The 20014-nt window shown below is 38.3% G+C and overlaps 1 protein-coding gene across 3 annotated transcripts in view; it reads left to right on the plus strand.

Annotated features, from left to right (window-relative positions):
- The first annotated feature begins 4842 nt into the window (after positions 1–4842).
- The window catches only part of ankrd6b (ankyrin repeat domain 6b), a 72725-nt gene continuing 57553 nt past the window's right edge, over positions 4843–20014 (plus strand). Inside the window, exons 1-5 of one of the 3 annotated variants that reach the window (XM_017437714.3) lie at positions 4843–4963; positions 5956–6233; positions 11234–11332; positions 15878–15976; positions 19453–19551. In XM_017437714.3, the coding sequence (XP_017293203.1) occupies positions 6108–6233; positions 11234–11332; positions 15878–15976; positions 19453–19551 (423 nt within the window). In that variant the 5' untranslated portion in view covers positions 4843–4963; positions 5956–6107. Of the gene's footprint in view, positions 4964–5955; positions 6234–11233; positions 11333–11438; positions 11794–15877; positions 15977–19452; positions 19552–20014 lie in introns of those variants that run through there. The other 2 variants (XM_037981727.1, XM_037981726.1) reach the window with 2 other exon arrangements.

The following is a 20014-nucleotide window of genomic DNA, read 5'->3' on the forward strand; positions in this document are numbered from 1 at the left end:
GGGCACGTCCCACCGGTAGGAGGCCCCGGGGAAGACCCAGGACACGCTGGAGGGACTATGTTTCTTGGCTGGCCTGGGAACGCCTTGGGATTCCCCCGGAGGAGTTGGCCCAAGTGGCTGGGGAGAGGGAAGTCTGGGTCTCCCTGCTTAGGCTGCTGCCCCCGCAACCCGACCCCGGATAAGCAGAAGACAATGGATGGATGGATGGATGAACACAGCTCCATTCATTTTTAATGAGAAAAAAATGGCAGAAAAAGCTAAACAGCCGAAATTGCACCAATACCAAAAGTCACAGCGGTCTTATCCTTAATGAGCTGAACATTTTGATATATGAACGGTTGAAATAGCTTAAAAATTGCGGGACGAGTTAGATGCCGAAAAACGTATGGAATAGTGAAAGAATAATAATAGATAATAGATAATAAAGAGAAACAGTAAAACAATGGTGTGAATGCTTAATAGCATTCACACAATTAGATAACATTGCATCAGTCTTGGGTGGCACAGTTGTTTGTCATTAGTTAGCTCCATGCCTCAGAGAATTCAAGCTGTTCTAAAAGCCAGAGGTGGTGAAACAAAGTCCTAATGTTGCAATGTTTTTTCTCATGAGACCATAGTTTTTTCCTCTACTTGATCTAAAAAAAATCGTGACTGACTATAACAATTATATTTCTTTCTTTATTTCATTGTTTCTTAATGCCAGAAGGTTAGAGTTTTGAAAAATTATAGTTTATGACATGTCTGTGATTTATTATTTTTTATACAAAATTAAACAATTCAAAAAGTGGTGATTCCATCATTTTTGCAAGGGTTTGTATGATGAAGAAACTAATGATGGACAATATGATACATCTCAGGGATGTTATTATATTTAAGCATGGCATACGATCCTTGGTCATTGCAACTTTGAGAATGTATCAAAATAAGAAAAGATCAAATGAAAACCAAAGGTAAGGTTGACAGATCTAAGACTGTGAAACTTGTGCTTATGAAAAATTCACTCAGAGCAGAAACAGAGAAGCTGATGCAAAAGCAAAGATAATACTGGAGCTAGTATTTTTTTATTCAGCTGGCCCTATTAAGTCAGAGGCAACATATAGATTTAAATACACTTTGGCATTTACTGATGACTATAGTGTTATATAGAGCTTATATCTGTGGCCAAGAAGAACACAGATGAAGCTACTGAAGAAATGATAACAGATTCAGTATAAAGTGCATCAGGTCAGATAATGGCACTGAGTTAAAGTCAAAAGATTTCCAGTCACTACTAAAAAAATACTGTGAGACAAGACATCAGCACTGCACTCGCTCCATCAGAATGGGGCAGCTGAAAGAAGTAAGAGAACCCTGTTTGACATGGTAAGGTACATGCTGATAGAGACTGACTTACCTAAGGAGTTGTGGACATATGTGCCAATGACTGCTGCAGTTATTTGCAACAGGTATTATGATACACATGTGGGACAAGCCCCATACTTCATGCTGACAAGAATTTTTTTTTCAAAGATAAGAAACCTTGGGTCAGTATAATGTGTATACAGACAATAAGAAAAAGTTAGATCCAAAATGTGATAAGGGGTTCTTTGTTGGTTATGATAAAAATAATCCATCATACCTAGTCTGTTTTCCAGTCACAAGAAAATTCCTTAAACACAGGCTAGTCAAGTTCATAACTAAAATTGTAGCTGAATATTTGGCTCAGACAAACAAATGATTGATGAAGACTTTAATAGTAAAGGCTGTTTTTGTCTTGTGGTTGTTTGTTTGTTGTTTTGTTTTGTTGTGTTCTATTTGTTGCTGTGGATTCAGTTCATTTTGTCATGTTGTTTCTTGTGTTGTTTTTTTGGATACTTCTGGGTTTATTTTGTGATTCCTTGTGTTTAGTTTGTTTTGTTTCCAAGTGTCTTCCCTGTGATATCAGCCATTTTCTCTCAGTCATTCCTGCCCATTCTCACCTGCTTCCCATGTTCATTAGTCTCAGCTGTCTCCACTTGTAATCACTGCTCCCAGCCTACTTATACTCACAAATCAGTCTGTCAGTTTGTTCTCCTGCCTGTTTTCTATGTGCTCTGTGTTGATTGACTCGCTCTGTATCTCATTTTGCTGCCCTGTCAGCCTTTTTTTGTTATCTCTACCAAGGAGTTTATATTTTTTTCAGTAGCATTTGTTTGTTGGTTGGTCTGTTTGTCTGTGCACAAGAATACTTAAAAAGCTTTAAATACATTTTCAGGGAATATCAAACATGGTACAAAGAACAAGTGATTAAATTTTGGGGCTGATCCAATCAAATGTCAAGGTCAAATGTCACAGGTGACTCCTTTGTTACCTCCACCGAGGAGGTTATATTTTTGGTTGTGTTTGTCTGTCTGTCAGCAAGATTACATAAAGCTAATAATGAACATATTTGGATAAAATTTTCAGGAAATGTTGGAGTTGTCAAAAAAAAACAAATTAATTAAATTTTGATCGTAATCCAGATCATGATCAAGATTGAACTGTTTTTATTCATGCTGTGGCCTTGGCAGAGGTTGTCTCTTTTTGAGTGCTTCTAGTTTTGTAATTAAATCTTTATTTCTTGTGAAACCCATACTCAAGTTCAGTCTTCCACCTTGGGTCCTTCCTCAACCAAATCCCTGACATGTATGCTTGACAGGTCAGGATTAAAAAGTGACAGATTTCAAGAGACACAAGTGGGTAATGCTGAACCTACAGTAAATGAGGAAAACACAAAGATTATACAACAATAGAAAAGGCAGGACACACACTGCTGTAAGAAATACTGAATACTTAAACCGGATTATTGGCATGAAGTTGAAAGTGAAGATTATGTGACAACCAATGTTGACTATTGTTAGAAAAAAGTTTGTAAAACACCACAATGCTTAAAAGAGGCCATGACTTCATCTAACTCCAAAAAGTGGGCAAAAGCTATGAAAGAGAAACTTGAACCTGTAAAGGAAAATGACACGTTCACTCTGCCCACACTGCCAGAAGGTAAAAATGCAGGGGTAGGTGGGCTTTCACTGTAAAGAACAATGCTGATGAAACTGAGGCTTACAATGCCAGATACACTGCCTTCCAAAGGTACTGGAACAGAAAGGCTGTTTCTTTTCCCTTTGCTGTCAACTGAAAACATTTGGGTTTGACATCAAAACATGAATATGAGACAAGAGAGCAACATTTCAGCTTTTATTTCTAGGGTTTACAACTTAGAAAATAGTATTATTTGTAACAAAACACCAACTTTTTAAGTAAGCAAGTACTGGAAAATTAAAAAAGGTTAAAGTGAATAAAACCTAATATGTAATTGTAAATCCTTTGCTTTTAAGAACAGCATCAAGCCTGTGACCCACAGACATCAGTAAACTTCAGCATTCTTTTTCTGTGATTCTTTTCCAGGCTTTCAGCCTCTTGTTTTGGGAGGCTAGTCCCTTCAGTTTCCTATTTAGCAGGTAAAATGCAGCTATATAGGGTTCCACTTCTTGCTTCGATGAACTCTTTTGTTGTTTTGAATCAATACTATGACCTCCTGATCAGTTGCAGACCAAATGTTTCTGTCGACTGTAAACAGCTCTTTAGCCTTTCTGCTTTCTGTCACTTTAGTTAAGGTTCATCTTTTTCTTATCAGTCCAGAAAACTTTGGCCCAGAATTGCTGAGGCTTGTTTCTATACTTTTTGGCAAATTCTAGTATGATATTCCTATTGTTCTTGCTAATGAGTACTTTGCATCTTCTTGTGTAGCATCTCTACTTTTGTTTATGAAGTCTTCTGCAAACAGGTTGTGATCCTCTCACTCCTGCCTTCTGGAAGTTGGTGCTTCCAGTTGTTTGAGTTTTTTTTTTTTTTTTCAAAGCTCTCACAATGTTTTTGTCTTCAACTGCTGATATGGTTCTAAGTGTTCCCATTTAACATCTCTTTCTTATAGTACTCAAATGGTTTCTTTCTTCTTCAGGAAATTCCAGATGGCGGGAGTGGTTATGGCCAACGTTTGAGCAGGGGGTCTGATAAATTTTCCTTCTCTCAGCTTCACAGGTGCTTGTTTTTCACCCATAGACAGCTCTCTGGTTTTTATGTTGATTCTACCTCTACAAACTATGCAATCTGCATTTGCTGACACCAAACTAACTTAATACACAAAAACAAATGAATCAAGAAAAAATAAAAGCAAAAATAATAAAAGCCCAAAGTACATTCAGATAAAAACATATCAAATAGAATGAACTAGACAAAGTACAGGGCTGAACCAGCAGCTAATCCTTAACCCCTCTATACCTAAAGGAGGCACCAGCCTCCTCTCCTAACACTGGATACAGCTCCCTCTGACCAACTGTGTGGCCTACAGAGGCAGACTAAAAGTGTTGAACACCGCCTGGTGCCACGTCTATAAACAACAAACCTGCCTCAGACAACACACTGCTGTCTGCCTTATCCCCACCTCACTCTGTCTTCACTCCAGCTGCTTCACATCAGTCTCTAATTAAGCGAGGCCTGCCGGATGAACCCCAGATCCTGGTGTCTTGGGCTCGTCCAGACACCAGGATGCAACACCTTTTGAGAGGACAGATTTTATTTATCTATTTTTTGTTATTTGTTAATATTTGCATTAAGCAAAAATATTGCATAGTTCCAGATTAACTGAATTTTTGTAAATGAAACAGTTCCTTTTTATTTTTATTATTATTATTATTATTATTATTATTATTATTATTATTATTATTATTAGTAGTAGTAGTAGTAGTAGTAGTAGTAGTAGTAGTAGTAGTAAACATTTTTGGCACATATGGGACCCCATACAGCGTTTTTACGACAGTGGCGATTTTTACGACAGTAGTTCTCTCTCTCTTTCTCTCTCTCTCTCCTCCACACGGAGGAATCGTGTTTGTTTTCGGTACAGCTCTGTTCATCACCGGATTGTGGGACTTCACTTTTAGAAGTTGTGTCCGTTTTCCCTCTGAGGCAGGTTTGTTTTTGTATTCCTTGTTTGTGTGTTTGTTCTGAGCTCAGGGAGACAACCTCCCTTCTGTGATTCCGCTCACATAAATTAAAGGCAGTCACAGCAACGTCAAAACCTTGTTTACGAAGCTAGTTGCAAACTAGTTAAAGTAGTACTAAAGTAAAACTTTCGTCTTTAATCCAAAAAATCAAATGTTACATTATCTCACCTACAAATGTTTTCGTCTCCCTCCTAATTTTTTCTGAGTTTCCCCACTTTATAAATAAATGGAAAGTGTTTTTTTATATCTTAATTTTAATGGAGGGAAAAAAAACAGAAAACACTTTACAAGTTATAAAATGCTTTTGCATGCCCTTGAGGGAAATAAGTATTTGATTCTCGTACATTTCAGTCTGAATTCTGGCTCCAGATTACAATCAAAACATTTGTGCCAAAACACTCACTGCTGAGGATGTGACTCAGACTTGTAACACAGTTATGTAACACTTTTACCTGTCTTCACATTGAAACTCCAAGGATAAGCACAGGAGATGGAATTCTGATTGACAGTCTAAGATGTGGTTCCTTTTATTCACACCACCTGAATCCAAAACGCCTTTTGACGGTGGGGGTGATGCTCTACAGATCCGACTAAGCCTTTCTTTTGCTTTAGTCAAGTTGATGCCACAGAGCTCAATTTTGGTCTCATCTCGGTCCGTTTAAAAAGTGCCCAGATAATATTGAATGATTTGGCATTATTCAAAAAATATTCCCTTTTTGTCTCATCTCATGATTCTCAATAAAACAAGGACTCAATGACCAGATCCATCCTATTTTTGTGTTTTTCTTCCTTGTGAAAATAAATTTTGTTCAGGTCACAAAGTTTGACAGGGACTTTATGTGTTTTACAAGCTGGACAGTAGAGTGTTAGTCCACTCTGCCTGTTCCCATTTTGGTTTCCTGTTTGCCAGGCCAGCTCGTGCTGACCTTTTGTCTATTTTCTGTTCTCTTCCCTGCAGCTAAGAAGAAGTGGTGGAGGCTGTACAGTGCAGGTGATAGGTTTCTGTTTGACCCCTCCATCTTCACTCACACTCACCATGAGTTAGTGAGCATTAAAGATTATCATCACCTCCTCATTCCTCAACATCCGGAGCATTACTTTTCCTGCTTCATGAGCCAGCAAGATGTGGCTGAGGTCCTTGCATTCTCTGAGCGCCTTCTCATGGCTTCACATAAGGGACAAGCCGAATGTGTGGTCCAGCTTATCAACAAAGGTGCAAAAGTAGCTGTCACCAAGGTCGGTATAATCAGCCAAAGGTCAGCTTGTCTAAACATTTATCACATCATACCAAAGGCTCAAACAATTTTGTTTTCTTTAATTTTTCTGAAAGTTTTCATCATGGTTTTCAAAATTCTACTGTCCCATCTTTAATAATTTAGTTTTGCCAAATTAGTCCTCTCCATTTTGGTGGACTTGCAATCTGTCTAGGGTGTCCCCCAGCCTGGACATAAACACCTGGAGATAAACACCAGCTCCCTATGACCCTGAATGAAAAAGCAAGTTAAGAAAATGGATGGGTGGATAGATAGATATATGTATGTATGTATGCTTTTTCAAAGATCTTAATATTCAGTTTGTACTTGATAGAAATAACAAGCAATGAAAGCACCATCATGCACCATCATTTGAAATCATGGAGATAGTAGTTTAAACATTTCTGACACAACTTTATCTACATCCAAGGTGAATGGAGAGGAAAACAATTCAAGCAGGTAAAAGATTCAAGCAGGTAAAAGCTCCAGCTTCAGTATTAGCAGAAAACAACTTTCTTTTTTGAGTTAAACACCTTTATTATATGACCACCATGTTTTGGATCGTGGCCTTTGTCAGGGTCATCATCAAGTATTTACCAGTTATAATTTAAATAAAGTAGGCACTAAACAAAAACAAATCAAAGTGACAGATCATAAACTTTCCCATAAAAGGATAGAATTTCACGGGACGGGTTGTAGTTTATGGATGGACTGTTTCAATATGTTTCTCGGGTTTTGATACATTAAAAGCAAGTACAGATGTAAACATACTGTAAATACAAAAAGTACAAGTAACATGAAATCTAAAAGAACAGTAGTGATACATATAATGTTCAATAAAAAAACAAGGTTAAAACATAATTATACTGCTTGCTTAAATAGTCAGTGCTCCTTCTGTTGTGTCAGATGAACCCAAAGGTGCTGTTGACCCAAGCCAGGTGAACTGGACCTTATAGGTTCATGTTATGTACTGTGTCTGTACTATCAGATGAAGTCTACAGTGCACATACATCCCAAACTGAGATAGGTGAAAACAATGGTTTGGATTTTTTTTCTCAAACTGTTCCATCCCTCAATTGCTCATCACAAAACCCTGCAGAACTTCATGACCCACTTCAATCTTTGTCACTGGCACCACCAGATCCATCTTAGGCCAATTGGAACTTTTAGCATTGTAGTCTCAGTTTTTTTTAAAATCTGCTCTAAATATTGACACCTTTTTCCTAAACCACCTCTGTACAAATAGTCCTGTCATTAACTTGCAACATATTTTTGAAAAATTACAAAAAGATGTGTTAGGTCTAAAACACTTTTATGCTAAACAATCACTAAACCTCTACCTAAACATTCAGTTGCAGCAGTCTGAAGGTTAGACTGATCTTATGTGGCAGCACTGCTCAAGGGAGCATGTTTGTCATAATTGGACAAAGTTCAAATGACATAATGTTTTATATCAAGTTCCCATTAAAGTTAGTTCCAGGAGAAGAAGGAAAATAACACCAAGATAAATAGTTACAGCTGTTACAAGAACTCTGCTGTATATCTACATACTGAAAGTAGTGAAAGTCTTTTTGTTATATAGTTTTTTTTTTAAGTTGATTTGAAAACTTGTTGCCATTTTCCATAATAAAACGTTTGGCTAAAGAGGCCAATAGCCATGTCAGCCTGGCTACAGTGCTGAAAAAAAAACCTGAGGTTGTTTTTGTTTTCCTCAGGTAGTGATAATTATTGCCCGCAGGCAAGACGGGCAATGATGTTTTTGCTGGTGTTTGTGTGTGTGTGCTTGTCACTTGTGTTAACAAAATATCTTATGAACATGTGTACAGATTTTAATGAAACTCTCAGAAAGTAATCATTGGATGTACATCTACCACTAATTAGTCACCACAATTAAAGATGGCCACCACAGCCAACTAACCTTAGCCAACACAAAAATGGCTCAGTGAGTTATATAGATACTAAGCTAAAATTTGGTATGATGGTAGCTGAGAGTCATCTTCAACACATACTTAGAGCACTAAGGGATCCCATGAGATTTCCCTACATTGCATGAAAATACTCATAATATTTTTTACGGTATGAAGGCTACAACGTCTTAATTTGTCATTATGAGTTGATCTTACTCTAAAACTTTGTTATGAAAGGTGGTGGGCGATATGCATTGGTCCGAGCTTTCAAAAAAGGTATTATCCTGCTGAATCAGACTTATTTTCAAGCTTGGCTTGAACCCTCTAAATTATCACTAGGTGTGAATGTTTGTGAGAGTCTTGTTTCTTCATGTGGTCCTGTGAAGAAGTGGGTGCCTGTCCACATGCACCCCACCTTTTGCCCTATGACCACTAGATATGGGTACCAGCTCCCCACGACCCTAAACAGGAACAAGTGGGTAAAGAAAATGAATGGATGGATGACTGAACTCCTTTTCATTTCCATTAATGGACAACATGTCACCATTTGGACAGTCTGTGACAACAGAAAAAAAAAAACAATCCTGTAAGTGCTTATGGCACTAGGGTTGTGAGGGAAGTCAAAAGCAGCTCCCTGCCGAGGCCTGCATTTTTCAGTTTTGGCTTTGATCCAGCTATGTACAGTGTAACTCCATCTGCAGGTAGGGCCACACCCAAACAAAACACAATCCCCCAAATGCCAAGCTAATACCTAGTATGTAACACAGTCTGGTGTTGTGTGGGGAGACACACACACACACCTGTAATAAAACTGTATTTATTCTGTGTAAAAAAAGATCAATAGATATCACATGAATATGATTAATAGTTGTTTGAAGCTAATTAGATCTTTGTCAGTGTAAATAACAAACATGACTATAACCTGAGGGGTATTCCAGAAAAAGAGGTAAATGAAAAGTCTGAGCAAGTTGACACTGAGTTTAGGGAAGCTCTGAGTTTTCCATCCAGAAAGAAAGTTCTAGGTATTATCTCACATGGCTGCGACTGTTAGAAACTAGTTAGCGCACAGCATTAATGGGAAAGTCTCCAGACTGTTTCAAAACATTTGTAGTGGTTCTCAGTTTCCTTGTGCAAGTCTCTTGACATTTGAGTTCTGGACGTTTTCAAAAACTTTGTGGGACAATGTTCTGTCAAAATAGTTACAAATTTGTTGTAGACATCTCAAACCTATCTCAGTTTAGTTTCCACAAAATTTGCCAACAGAGACAACAGTTAGGATTTATGATGTTATTTCAACAAAAAACATCTGCTACCTGTGAAAATCTGCCCACTTTAACTTGTGTATTTTGACACCTGCAGGGAGCTCTTCTTATGACAGAAAACATTTGAAGCTACAGACCCAAATATCCATGTTTAAAAACCACACCAATGGTAGATAATAATGACTAAAAAACTCGTCCAAATCTGCCTATCTTAATTTCTAAAGTGTACTTCAGTAAATTGATTCATAAATGTGGGGCAGCTGCTAAGGTGAGTTTAAAATGAGCTGAGATGGGCAGCAAAATAGTGTTCACAGCCGAGGATATAGTTTTACAATGTTTTTGCCCATGTCTGTGTGCGGGTTTGTTTTGTCTGTAGCTTTAGTAAGGTCAGTAAGTAAGGTAATTGAAGGTCCCAATGAGCACAATGGTCTACATCATCCATAAATGGAAGGAGTTTGAACCACCAGTACTCTTCCTCAAGCTTTTTTTTTTTTTTTCCTCAAGCTAACCGCTTGGCCAGTCTTAGCAATCAGAATAGAAGAGCCTTAGTGAAGGAGGTGACCAAGAACTCGATGGCCACTTGAACAGAGCTCCAGCATTGGTTTGTGCAGAGAAGAGAACCTTCTAGAAGGACAACCACAAATCAGGCCTGATTGCTTCCCTGAAAAATGTTTGAAAAAAAAAAATTAGTTAAATGTGGAATTTTGCGGTAGGTTTCAGGTATTTTTATGTGTAATAACCTGTCCTTCAGGAACTACCTGCTTAGAGACTAAATCAATTTCATTTAATTTTTTTTAAACATGTAACATGTATGTTGGAGCCTTACTTAATAAACTTTCTGAATGGATTTATAGTCTACAACTCCTGGATCAATTTAAGGTTAAATAAGTTCTTTTTTTTACATTCAGTTGTTTATATTACCGGTTGTTTGTGCTTTGCGTTGGTTCATTGTCTCTAGTCTCCCATGGTTCTCGTTTCCTCGCCTCGCCTCGCCTCACTTTTTTGTGTTTGCTTAGGATTTTTGCTACGTATAGTTTTGCTACCCCGTCAGCTTTTAGTTTTCTTGTTCTTTTGTTTAAAAAAATTAATTTTTATTTGTGCAATAATGTTTGTCTCATTTTAAACAGACATTGTCAATTTTATTGTGGCGTTTATAATTATTGTATGATATTATAAATGAAATACTACTATTATAATATTTCAGTCTCATTTCATTAAAGGACTTTGGTCCCAGGATTCTCAGTGAGAGCAAAAAGAAAAAACAGTTTTAATGAAACTTCAGTCTGGATTTTAATGTGCATTTAGTTTAATACAATTATTGCAGATTTGTTTTGTAGAACTCATATAGTGACACAGCATTTGAAACCTAATATTTTATATAGAGTTATTCTGTATTTTGTAATTCTGCATCACTTAGAGATGAAAACTGAAACCTAAGAAATATTGGTGAGTTTTTAAGAGTGAACAACCTCTAAAATTTAACAAATGTCAAATAATATGTTTAAGTCAGTGTCTGGCCACATTTACTTGTTTTGTCACGGTGCACAGATCAGTGTGTACCCTCCATGTATTCCATAACAGCTGTGCAGATTGTGCACTGTTCTGGTAAAGCTTGGATTAAGGATTTTTTTTTTTTTTCGGCTGATTCATTTCAGAGATGCATTGTACTTTGTGGCAGATAGTCTTCAGTTGTGTTAGCATTATCTGACAGCAAACCCTGGCAGTGTGTGTGTGTGACTGCAAATTTGCTTTGTTTTTTCACAGAACCTTGTGATGAGTTTGGTTTTCACCAAAGTGTGTTTGTGTGTCCACAGTATGGCAGAAGTCCTCTGCACTTGGCTGCTTACAAAGGCCACATTGAGGTTGTGCGTATTCTGCTGAAAGCTGGCTGCAACCTGGACATCCAGGATGATGTAAGTAGACTGAACTGTCTGTCATCCACATTAGTCATGGTTTCCACTTTTTATTTACCTTAAATTTTAACTGATAGTTAGCTGCTGCTTCTTCTTTTGTTTTCAGATTCTTTTAAGTTGGAATTACCGTTTCAGCTATAAACTATCTGTATCACAAAAATAACTATAGCCTGATGGCCCCAAGTGGCCTTGAATGGGACCCTCTAGAGTGCCCACTTGTCGGTCTGCCTGTTGGATGCAAATCCCCCTTCCATACAGACAGTGATAAACCAGATCCCTGGAACTTTCAAGTTCACTCTGTGTCATCACTGAGTTCTGCAACTGGCAGCAGTACATCTTCCAGGACTTGGGGGAGCCGAGGATGCAGACTAAAGCAGAAGGAGGAGGAGGTGGTGGTGGCAGGAAGAAGACAGTGGAGAAAGGCTGGGAAAGAGCCTGGAGGACCACAGAAAGTGAAGGAGGTTAGCTAAGCCACCCCCTCCCCCTTTCCTTTTTCCCCACTGAACAAACTCTGTTCCTCCCCACTGGTGTTATTTTGTCTTAAGATGGACCTTTCCTTTCCTTTTCTCCTTTTTTTCTAACTGAAATTATGAGCATTCAGTGCTCTCATGTCAGATCTGCCTAGCTCAGTGTCTCTATCGTCTAATCTGACCTTTGTGCTGGCTTTCCATTTATTGCTCAGCACACAGTGGGTTGGCATTCCTCAGCATTCTCTCTTTTGTTCCCTAACAACCTAGAAATGGAAAGGATTTTTAGGGGATATCTATTATTTTACAAAAGAAAAGCTTTTATCATAAAGCCCTTCCAACAGAAATTTAAAAAACAAAGGTTTGTACTTTGTGTCACCACTTTTTGCAGCAGTTCCAGCATCAATTTTATTCAGTTACATCTCTATGAGCTTGGCCTAACTATTGGATTTTTTATCCATTTTTCATGACCAAGCTCCTTCAGGTTGGATGGGTGCGGCTTGTGTCCAATATTCTTTAAATCAAACCAGAGATTCTCAGTTGGAAAGACCTCAAGGTCTGGACTTTGATCGGAACATTCCAGGACATTTAATTTGTTCTCCCTAAACCAGTGGAATTCTGCTTTAGCACTGTGTTTATGGTCATTGTCCTGCTGGAAAGTGGACTCTCATGTTAGTTTCTTTACCCACTTCTCCTTTCCAGTTCAAGACATCAAAAAAGTTACTATTTTGAAGCATAAGTCTACTAGCTTATGCCCCTTTTCCACCAGCTCTAAAGGTCCCGGCTCCACTCTACTCAGCTTGCTTTGCGTGCATTTCCACTGGCATTTTTTTGAGGCCGGTCCCTCCTCTTTTGGTCCCTGCTTTGGAGTAGGGCCAGCCGGGCCGGCCTGGCCCTGCTTTCGTGGGTGGCGCAACCTTAGTTCCTGTTCACTCATTAGTCGTGGGTGGGGCCAGATGCAAGCATAAAGAGATAACGGTAGGGAAATAAACAACAGCGTTAGCTTACCCTGCAATGTTTATGCCGTCTGTCCCCCAGCTGAAGGCACTGTAAAGCCTGAAATCTCCGGCGGATAACAGCTGTCCTACTCCTCGCAACAATTGCGGCATCCAGAGCATTTCTTCCACTGCGCCTCTCTTCCTGAAGTCTCAGGAGAATCCCATTAAGTGCTTATTGGTGAGCTGTGGGATTGTCAAGAAGGTTGTTCTCAGATCTGATTATTCCCAAGATCCTCAATGCTCCTTATATCCTTATGCTCAATGACAGACTGGAGCTGTTTCTCACTTGGCATTGTGTTGGTTTTTTAGATATTTTATCAAATTGCGTGTGTTGAAAGTGATTTCATCCCTCCTCCTGACAACTTTGCTGAGCATAATTTGCAGTCTGCTTTTCTTTTGTCACCATCATTATATTCAAAATACAGTACCTCCACATGGCTTCTTCTTTTGGTTTGTGTTTAATTGAAGTTAGCAAACAACATTTTGATGCATTACTGCCACCAACTGGTAAGAAGTGTGGAACAAAATACTCAACTTAAAAGAAAAAAATATATATATGGCTGACATTAATCTTCCTCTACCACCTGAATGCTCAACTGAGAGGCGAATGTCACACTGACATACGGTGGTTTTGGTACTGTGGTATTAGAGATGCGCAGTTATTTTAGAATATTAAAAGTCTAGTTAAAATGGGCCAATTTGAAGAATTTTTTTTTTTTTACCAGTACCTGGTAATGACCCACTAAGTTATTTCCAGAGGTGCTTTTCCAATCAGTGTGCTTTCACACACCACCTACCACCAACCCTCCTCCTCTTTGTCAAAAGAAAGAAAGAAAGAAAGATAGAAAGAAAGAAAGAAAGAAAGAAAGAGAGAAAGAAAAAGAAAGCAAAAAGAACGAGGGGAGTTTTTAATAAACCTTTCAGTAATAATTGGATATACCTCTAAAACTCATTAACTTTAGAAAATTAGCTATAACTTGGTCAGTGATATGGGTGATATGCCATCACCATCATGTTGTATGCTTCACAACATTCTAGTTTTATAATGCACTTGTTTTCACCTGATTTTGTGTTACAATGCTTTTTGGTATTCACCACTGTGTCTAAAGTTTGCTAGCTTTATCTTAGCTTAGCATGGCTTCTGGTTCTCTCCTGGTTTCTTCTGTTCTCACTTGCTTTGTGTGTCAAATGTTTAACTAGTCCTTTGCCTCCTTTAGTGATAATGGTAACAGATGAAATCTTATGGTCGTTTTGGAGGCAAAGTTGTCTAAATTAGAAGCTCAGCTCTGCGATTTTGAACAACAGTTGGGAAACCAGGCCCCCTTGGCTAGCAATAAGCCACCAAGATTAGCTCCCATTAGCAGTCCTCCAACAGACCCCAAGCCGCCGGGACCCCAGGCCAGCTAGGTGACTGTTTGAAGCAAGCATAGTGGTAAAACTAAGCCTGCAGTTCACCACCGACCCGTTCACATTTCAAACTGATTTTCTCTTTTCAGCAACACACATGCTAAGACAAAGACTCATTAGGGACAACAGTGACCACAATTAATTGCATTCTGGGGGCCAGAGTGGGCAACATTTACTCCTACCTGAAACTGCTGATTAAGGCTATATGTAAATACAGTAAAGTTGTTATTTACATCAGTGGTAATGACACCCAGTTACATCAATTAAAGGTCACTAAAATTAATATTGCTTCAATGTATAACTTTGCAAGAACAAGATTGGACTCTGTAATCTTTTCTGACTCGCTTCCTATTCTGACCAGCGATGACATGTTCTCCCTCATGTCGTTCAATCATTGGCTGTCTAGGTGGTGCCCAGATCATCTCTGCATATTCTTTTTTTTTTGTTGTTGTTTGGGTTTTTTTGTGAGTGTGAGAATAAGTGTGAGAACACTGTCTGTACTGATAAGATTATCTGAGTATGTGGAACCTCAGAAAACAACTTTTTTAAAACAATACCAAGATTCAGTCATAACAGAATGATCTTTTAGAGAGGAAAATTGCCGAAAAGATGAGTGTAGGTCAGAGATCATAAAATAAGGGGTTCTTTCATGCTACATATGCTTTGGTCAGACAAAAAATGTATTTTACAGCTATATCACAAAGTAGAAATAAAAAAATAAAAATAATGATTAATATAATTCTGGGTATTTTTCTTGTACACCATCATTACAACTCACTAGAATATTCAGTGGGTTTCTGAACCCAACTTTGGGAACCACTGGTCTAAAGAAATATACATTGGCTCTCCTTACAAATAAACAAATCTCTCTGGATCAACTTAAACCAATTTCAGACACAGCAGCCATATAAATATTAAAGACAAACCGTATATTAAATCTGTAATGTCCAGTCAGTTCACACAATGTAAGGTTCTAAAATCAAAAGTAGTATTGAAATTTTTTGTTAAAGTTATTTAATATGAATCCTAGAACCTTATTTCTTTATTTTTTCTAAATAATTAAATGTAAAAAAAAAAAAAAAAAACAAGAAAAAGAAACAAAGTGTAGCTTCTTGACTGGGCAGGCCTTGTCAACATGTGGCCTACCCATAGCCAGGCCCCTGGTTTAGGGCTTGTTGCCTTATTTGGTACACTTTCATGTATTTAAGAGGTTAAAATAATCAAACCTCTATTTTCATGTTCATTAAGAAATTAAACTTGTTCTTTTTCAGTTGAATTTTATTTGGGAAAACATACCTTTGCAGTAATTTGGAGTAGTAACGAGAATGTCTGGTAATGTGTAAAACTTCAACTCTACCAAAACCTATTAAAATAGTTTGTGTTCTCTCAATTATGATTCTTAGCAAGAAATTTAAATCAGTAGGTCAGAACATTACAGAAATATGAAACATCATTATTGGTCTGGAAAACTATGTATCTACATCTACTTGCCAAAATTCAACAGTTGGTATAGTTTTAAAATAAAAGATAGTGTGGTTAAAACAATTTTCTTTAAAAATCAAAGTAACAATTAGAAGTTTTGTGAATTAAGATTATCACTTGATAGAGCAGATTTTTTAAATCTGTGCTGTGTGTTTGTATCATTAGTGCTGTGCTTCTGTGTCTTTTGGCAGGGAGAACAGACAGCGTTACACCGTGCTGCTGTGGTGGGACACAGTAAGATTATCAGTGCTCTTATCCAGGACGGGTGTGCATTGGACAGGCAGGATAAGGTACAGCTCACACACACACCACATATGGCAGACATGTTGTACTGTTACATTACAATGTTTTTTGGCAACCATTTCACAGTGCATCTGAGGTAGAACCATAAACAGAAGGTCAACAACAGAGCTCAGAAGTGAAGTGTGGTCAGCTACTTTGATATCAATTAATGACAAATACCTTGATCCACCGTCCAATACTTGAGATGGACTGGACCTTTGTAGTTAAAGCATCATCAAATCCTTGTAAAATCTCAGCTAATAATTGTGATTAAAAAATAAATAAAAAAATTAGTGTTAATTTTAGGCCTCTAAACAAAAGCAAACAACACAGAACATAGTTACAGCTGAATTAACTGAAGGTCAAGGGTCCTGTATGCACCAGCTGTCTACAGTTAAAACTGTTTCTAAAAATAAATTACACTGCTCAAAAAAATGAAGGGAACACTCAAATAACACATCCTAGATCTGAATGAATGAAATATTCTCATTGAATACTTTGTTCTCAATCGGAGTCAGGTCTGGTGAATGAGCGGGCCAGTCCATAGCTCCAATGCCTTCCTATTGCAGGAACTGCTGACACACTCCAGCCACATGAGGTCTAGCATTGTCCTGCATGAGGAGGAAACCTGGGCCAACCGCACCAGCATATGGTCTCACAAGGGGTCTGAGGATCTCATCTCGGTACCTAATGGCAGTTATGCTACCTCCGGCGAGCACATGGAGGGCTGAGCGGCCCGCCAAAGACATGCCACCCCACACCATTACTGCCCCACTGCCAAACCGGTCATGCTGAAGGATGTTGCAGGCAGCAGATCGCTCTCCACTGCGTCTGTCACATGTGCTCAGTGTGAACCTGCTTTCATCTGTGAAGAGGTCACAGATGTCTGCTGGAGGTCATTTTGCAGGGCTCTGGCAGTGATCCTCCTGTTCCTCCTTGCACAAAGGCAGAGGTAGCTGTCCTGCTGCTGGGTTGTTGCCCTCCTACGGCCTTCTCCACGTCTCCTGGTGTACTGGCCTGTCTCCTGGTAGCGCTGCCAGCCTCTGGACACTACGTTGACAGACACAGCAAACCTTCTTGCCACAGTTTGCATTGATGTGCCATCCTGGATGAGCTGCACTACCTGAGCCACTTGTGTGGGTTGTAGAGTCCGTTTCATGCTACCACGAGTGTGAAAGCACCACCAACATTCAAAAGTGACCAAAACATCAGCCAAAAAGCATAGGTACTGAGAAGTGGTTTGTGGTCCCCACCTGTAGAACCACTCCTTTATTGAGTGTGTCTTGCTAATTGCCAATAATTTCCATCTGTTGTCTATTCCATTTGCACAACAGCATGTTAAATTGATTGCCAATCAGTGTTGCTTCGTAAGTGGACAGTTTGCTTTCAAAGAAGTTTGATTTACTTGGAGTTATATTGTGTTGTTTAAGTGTTCCCTTTATTTTTTTAACAGTGTATATGCCTCTACCACAGCAGGTTATGAGGGGAATTGAAGAAGGTACAGTCAGTAGGAAGAAGTTCCAAAAACAAGCTTAACTCACCAGGATTTAGCAAAGTCTCTGTGATGCACAAAAAAATTCAAGTTTAAGGTGAAGAAGTTTTAAAGTATAAAAGTCTTGTTTGATCGAGATCTGGCAGCAACCAGAGCCAGCCTCATGAAGACTGTGTCTCTTGCCAACTGAGATGCACAGCCCAGCGGTGCAGGTTCTGGAGACCCACTCCACCTCTGCAGAGACAACGAAGGCAATGACAGGGGTGATGGATGGGAATGTTAAGAGCCACAGCTCGGGTTCACTGATGAGAAACCCCCAGGGAGCACTAGAAGATGTACTGTGACAATCCAAGGACAGTCCATGAAAGTAGGACTGGGGATCTGGTAAAGGAGAAGCCTCTAAGGAGTACTATGAGATACACCAGTGACAGTCCAAGGAGGGAAGGAAAATCCACTGATGGAGAAGACATCATGTAGCTTTTAAACGTGACTGATACACAGCCCTGTTTATCTCATCTTCTGTGTTGCTTCTTATGGGGAGGTTCACTCAGTAAACAGTGAAGGTGAAGGTACAGACGCCAAAACTGGTGGAATACAATAATCTTTGGAATTGCCAAGAAAGGTCTTTACTGAAGATTCAATATTTTGGTGGATTTGACTAATATAAACCAGCCTTACTTCAGATTTAAAGACTGACATCCTCTCTATACTAAACACAGACATTCAACAGAGTTGAAGATTTTGACTTTTTTTAAAAAAAACTGAAAGACATTGGGTCAGAAATTGCTAACAATAGTACAACTGACAATATAAAGTCTGCGTGAGCTGAAATAAGGCCTGCTGATGTAGTCAGGTGAGGGCTCCAATCTTCAGGTGATGGTTGCAGAACTGAAAAGGGAGCTGGCCTTTCTAAAAGCCTTAAATAAATTAATAAAGTCAGTGAATCTGCTGAATCTGTGAAAGTATAGAAAAAAGTGGAGATACAGACACTGCGTGAATGGATTCTAAACATATTTTTGTGTCACCCACTTTGAAGGTTGTTAAATACTGCACCATGCTCTTACTAGATGTAGCTATGATGTGGGTGGAAAATTCTGCGGAAGTGCTGAAGGGTGCCGAGGCAACTTCTAGACAAAATGCCAATATACCTTTGTAAAAATCTAAGCTCAGAAAAATACCTAAATTTTTACACATTTTATTTCAAATCTGCACATTGAAATACAGGATAGTATAAAGGGGCCTCAATGTATAAGCATTATTTACCTTTGATACTGGACACACAATCAAAATAGCATAATAATGTTACTTATTACAATAAAAGAGATAATGACAGATGTCAATAATACTTTTCTTATGAGTATACAGGAAAGTCTGGAATTTTTAAATGTCTGTGACATTATATGTTTGCCTAATAGTCCATAAAATTTGTACACTTAAAATCTTTAAAGCAATAATGTAGTCTTAATGTTGTATTATTAGTTGCATTTATGTCCAGTTAAAGTGAAGGGGATGTTTACACCCAATCAGTGACAGAAGCATTGAGCTGAGGCTGAATATCAGGAAGTGTTCATCAAGTTCATGCGTAGTTCCTGTATTGTCATTTTCATATAAAAAAATAATTAAAATTAAATTTCTTCTCCGGACCAGTTGCCTGTCATGATTTATGATTTATCAGTTTTGTAAAATATCATTATTGTCATTATTATTTGAGGGGTGGGCATGAGATGTTGTTGAAAAAAGCACCCCCAGTAGAAAAGCACAGCCAGAAAACAACTTTTTGAGTCACTACAAGGTGATGATGAAATAAATAAATGTTTGTAATGGTTATATTAATTCTTTGAATTATAAATATTAGCATATATCCACACAAATAACATGAGTCCATGGGCTTTTATTTTCTAAATCTTTAATGAATGTCGTTTGTAAGATTTAGGCCAATGAAAAGTGTAGTGCATCGATCTGGTGGTTGTTTTATCTTTTTTATTTTGCTAGGATGGCAACACTGCTCTCCATGAGGTGTCCTGGCATGGCTACAGTCAGTGTGTTCAACTCTTGGTGAAGGCTCGAGCCAACATTCATGCCAAGAACAAGGTAATTCCAATTTGTATCATTTTGAAACCAAGATTTTTTTTTCTCTTCTACATAAAATAATTATTTATAATATTAATAAATATGATAAAAATGCATAGGTATGATACGGTTGTGTTTGACAACTTTTTATGGCTTGTGTTTTTTTAACATTTGAATTCATTAAAATGTGAGAATTTGAAGAATTAATGCCAGTGATGTCAGGATCTGGAGTTCTGGGTTTTTTTTATATTGAGTTTATGGTTTCTTTAATTCTGTTATTTGGTTCCTGTGTTTAGCCTTGTCTTAGTTCAGCTCTTGTTACTTGTGTCATTGTTTCCTGTCATTATTCACTTCTCCTCAGTCAGTCACTTGTTTTCCTGCCAAGCCCATCTACACCTGCTCCTAGTTTTGTAATCATCTCACCTGTGCCCACTTCACCCAATTACCCTCTGCTTTTAAAACCTGGTCATTTCCTCCACTCACT

This window comes from Kryptolebias marmoratus, linkage group LG19 (assembly GCF_001649575.2).
Source record: "Kryptolebias marmoratus isolate JLee-2015 linkage group LG19, ASM164957v2, whole genome shotgun sequence".
NCBI classification, from domain to species: domain Eukaryota; kingdom Metazoa; phylum Chordata; class Actinopteri; order Cyprinodontiformes; family Rivulidae; genus Kryptolebias; species Kryptolebias marmoratus.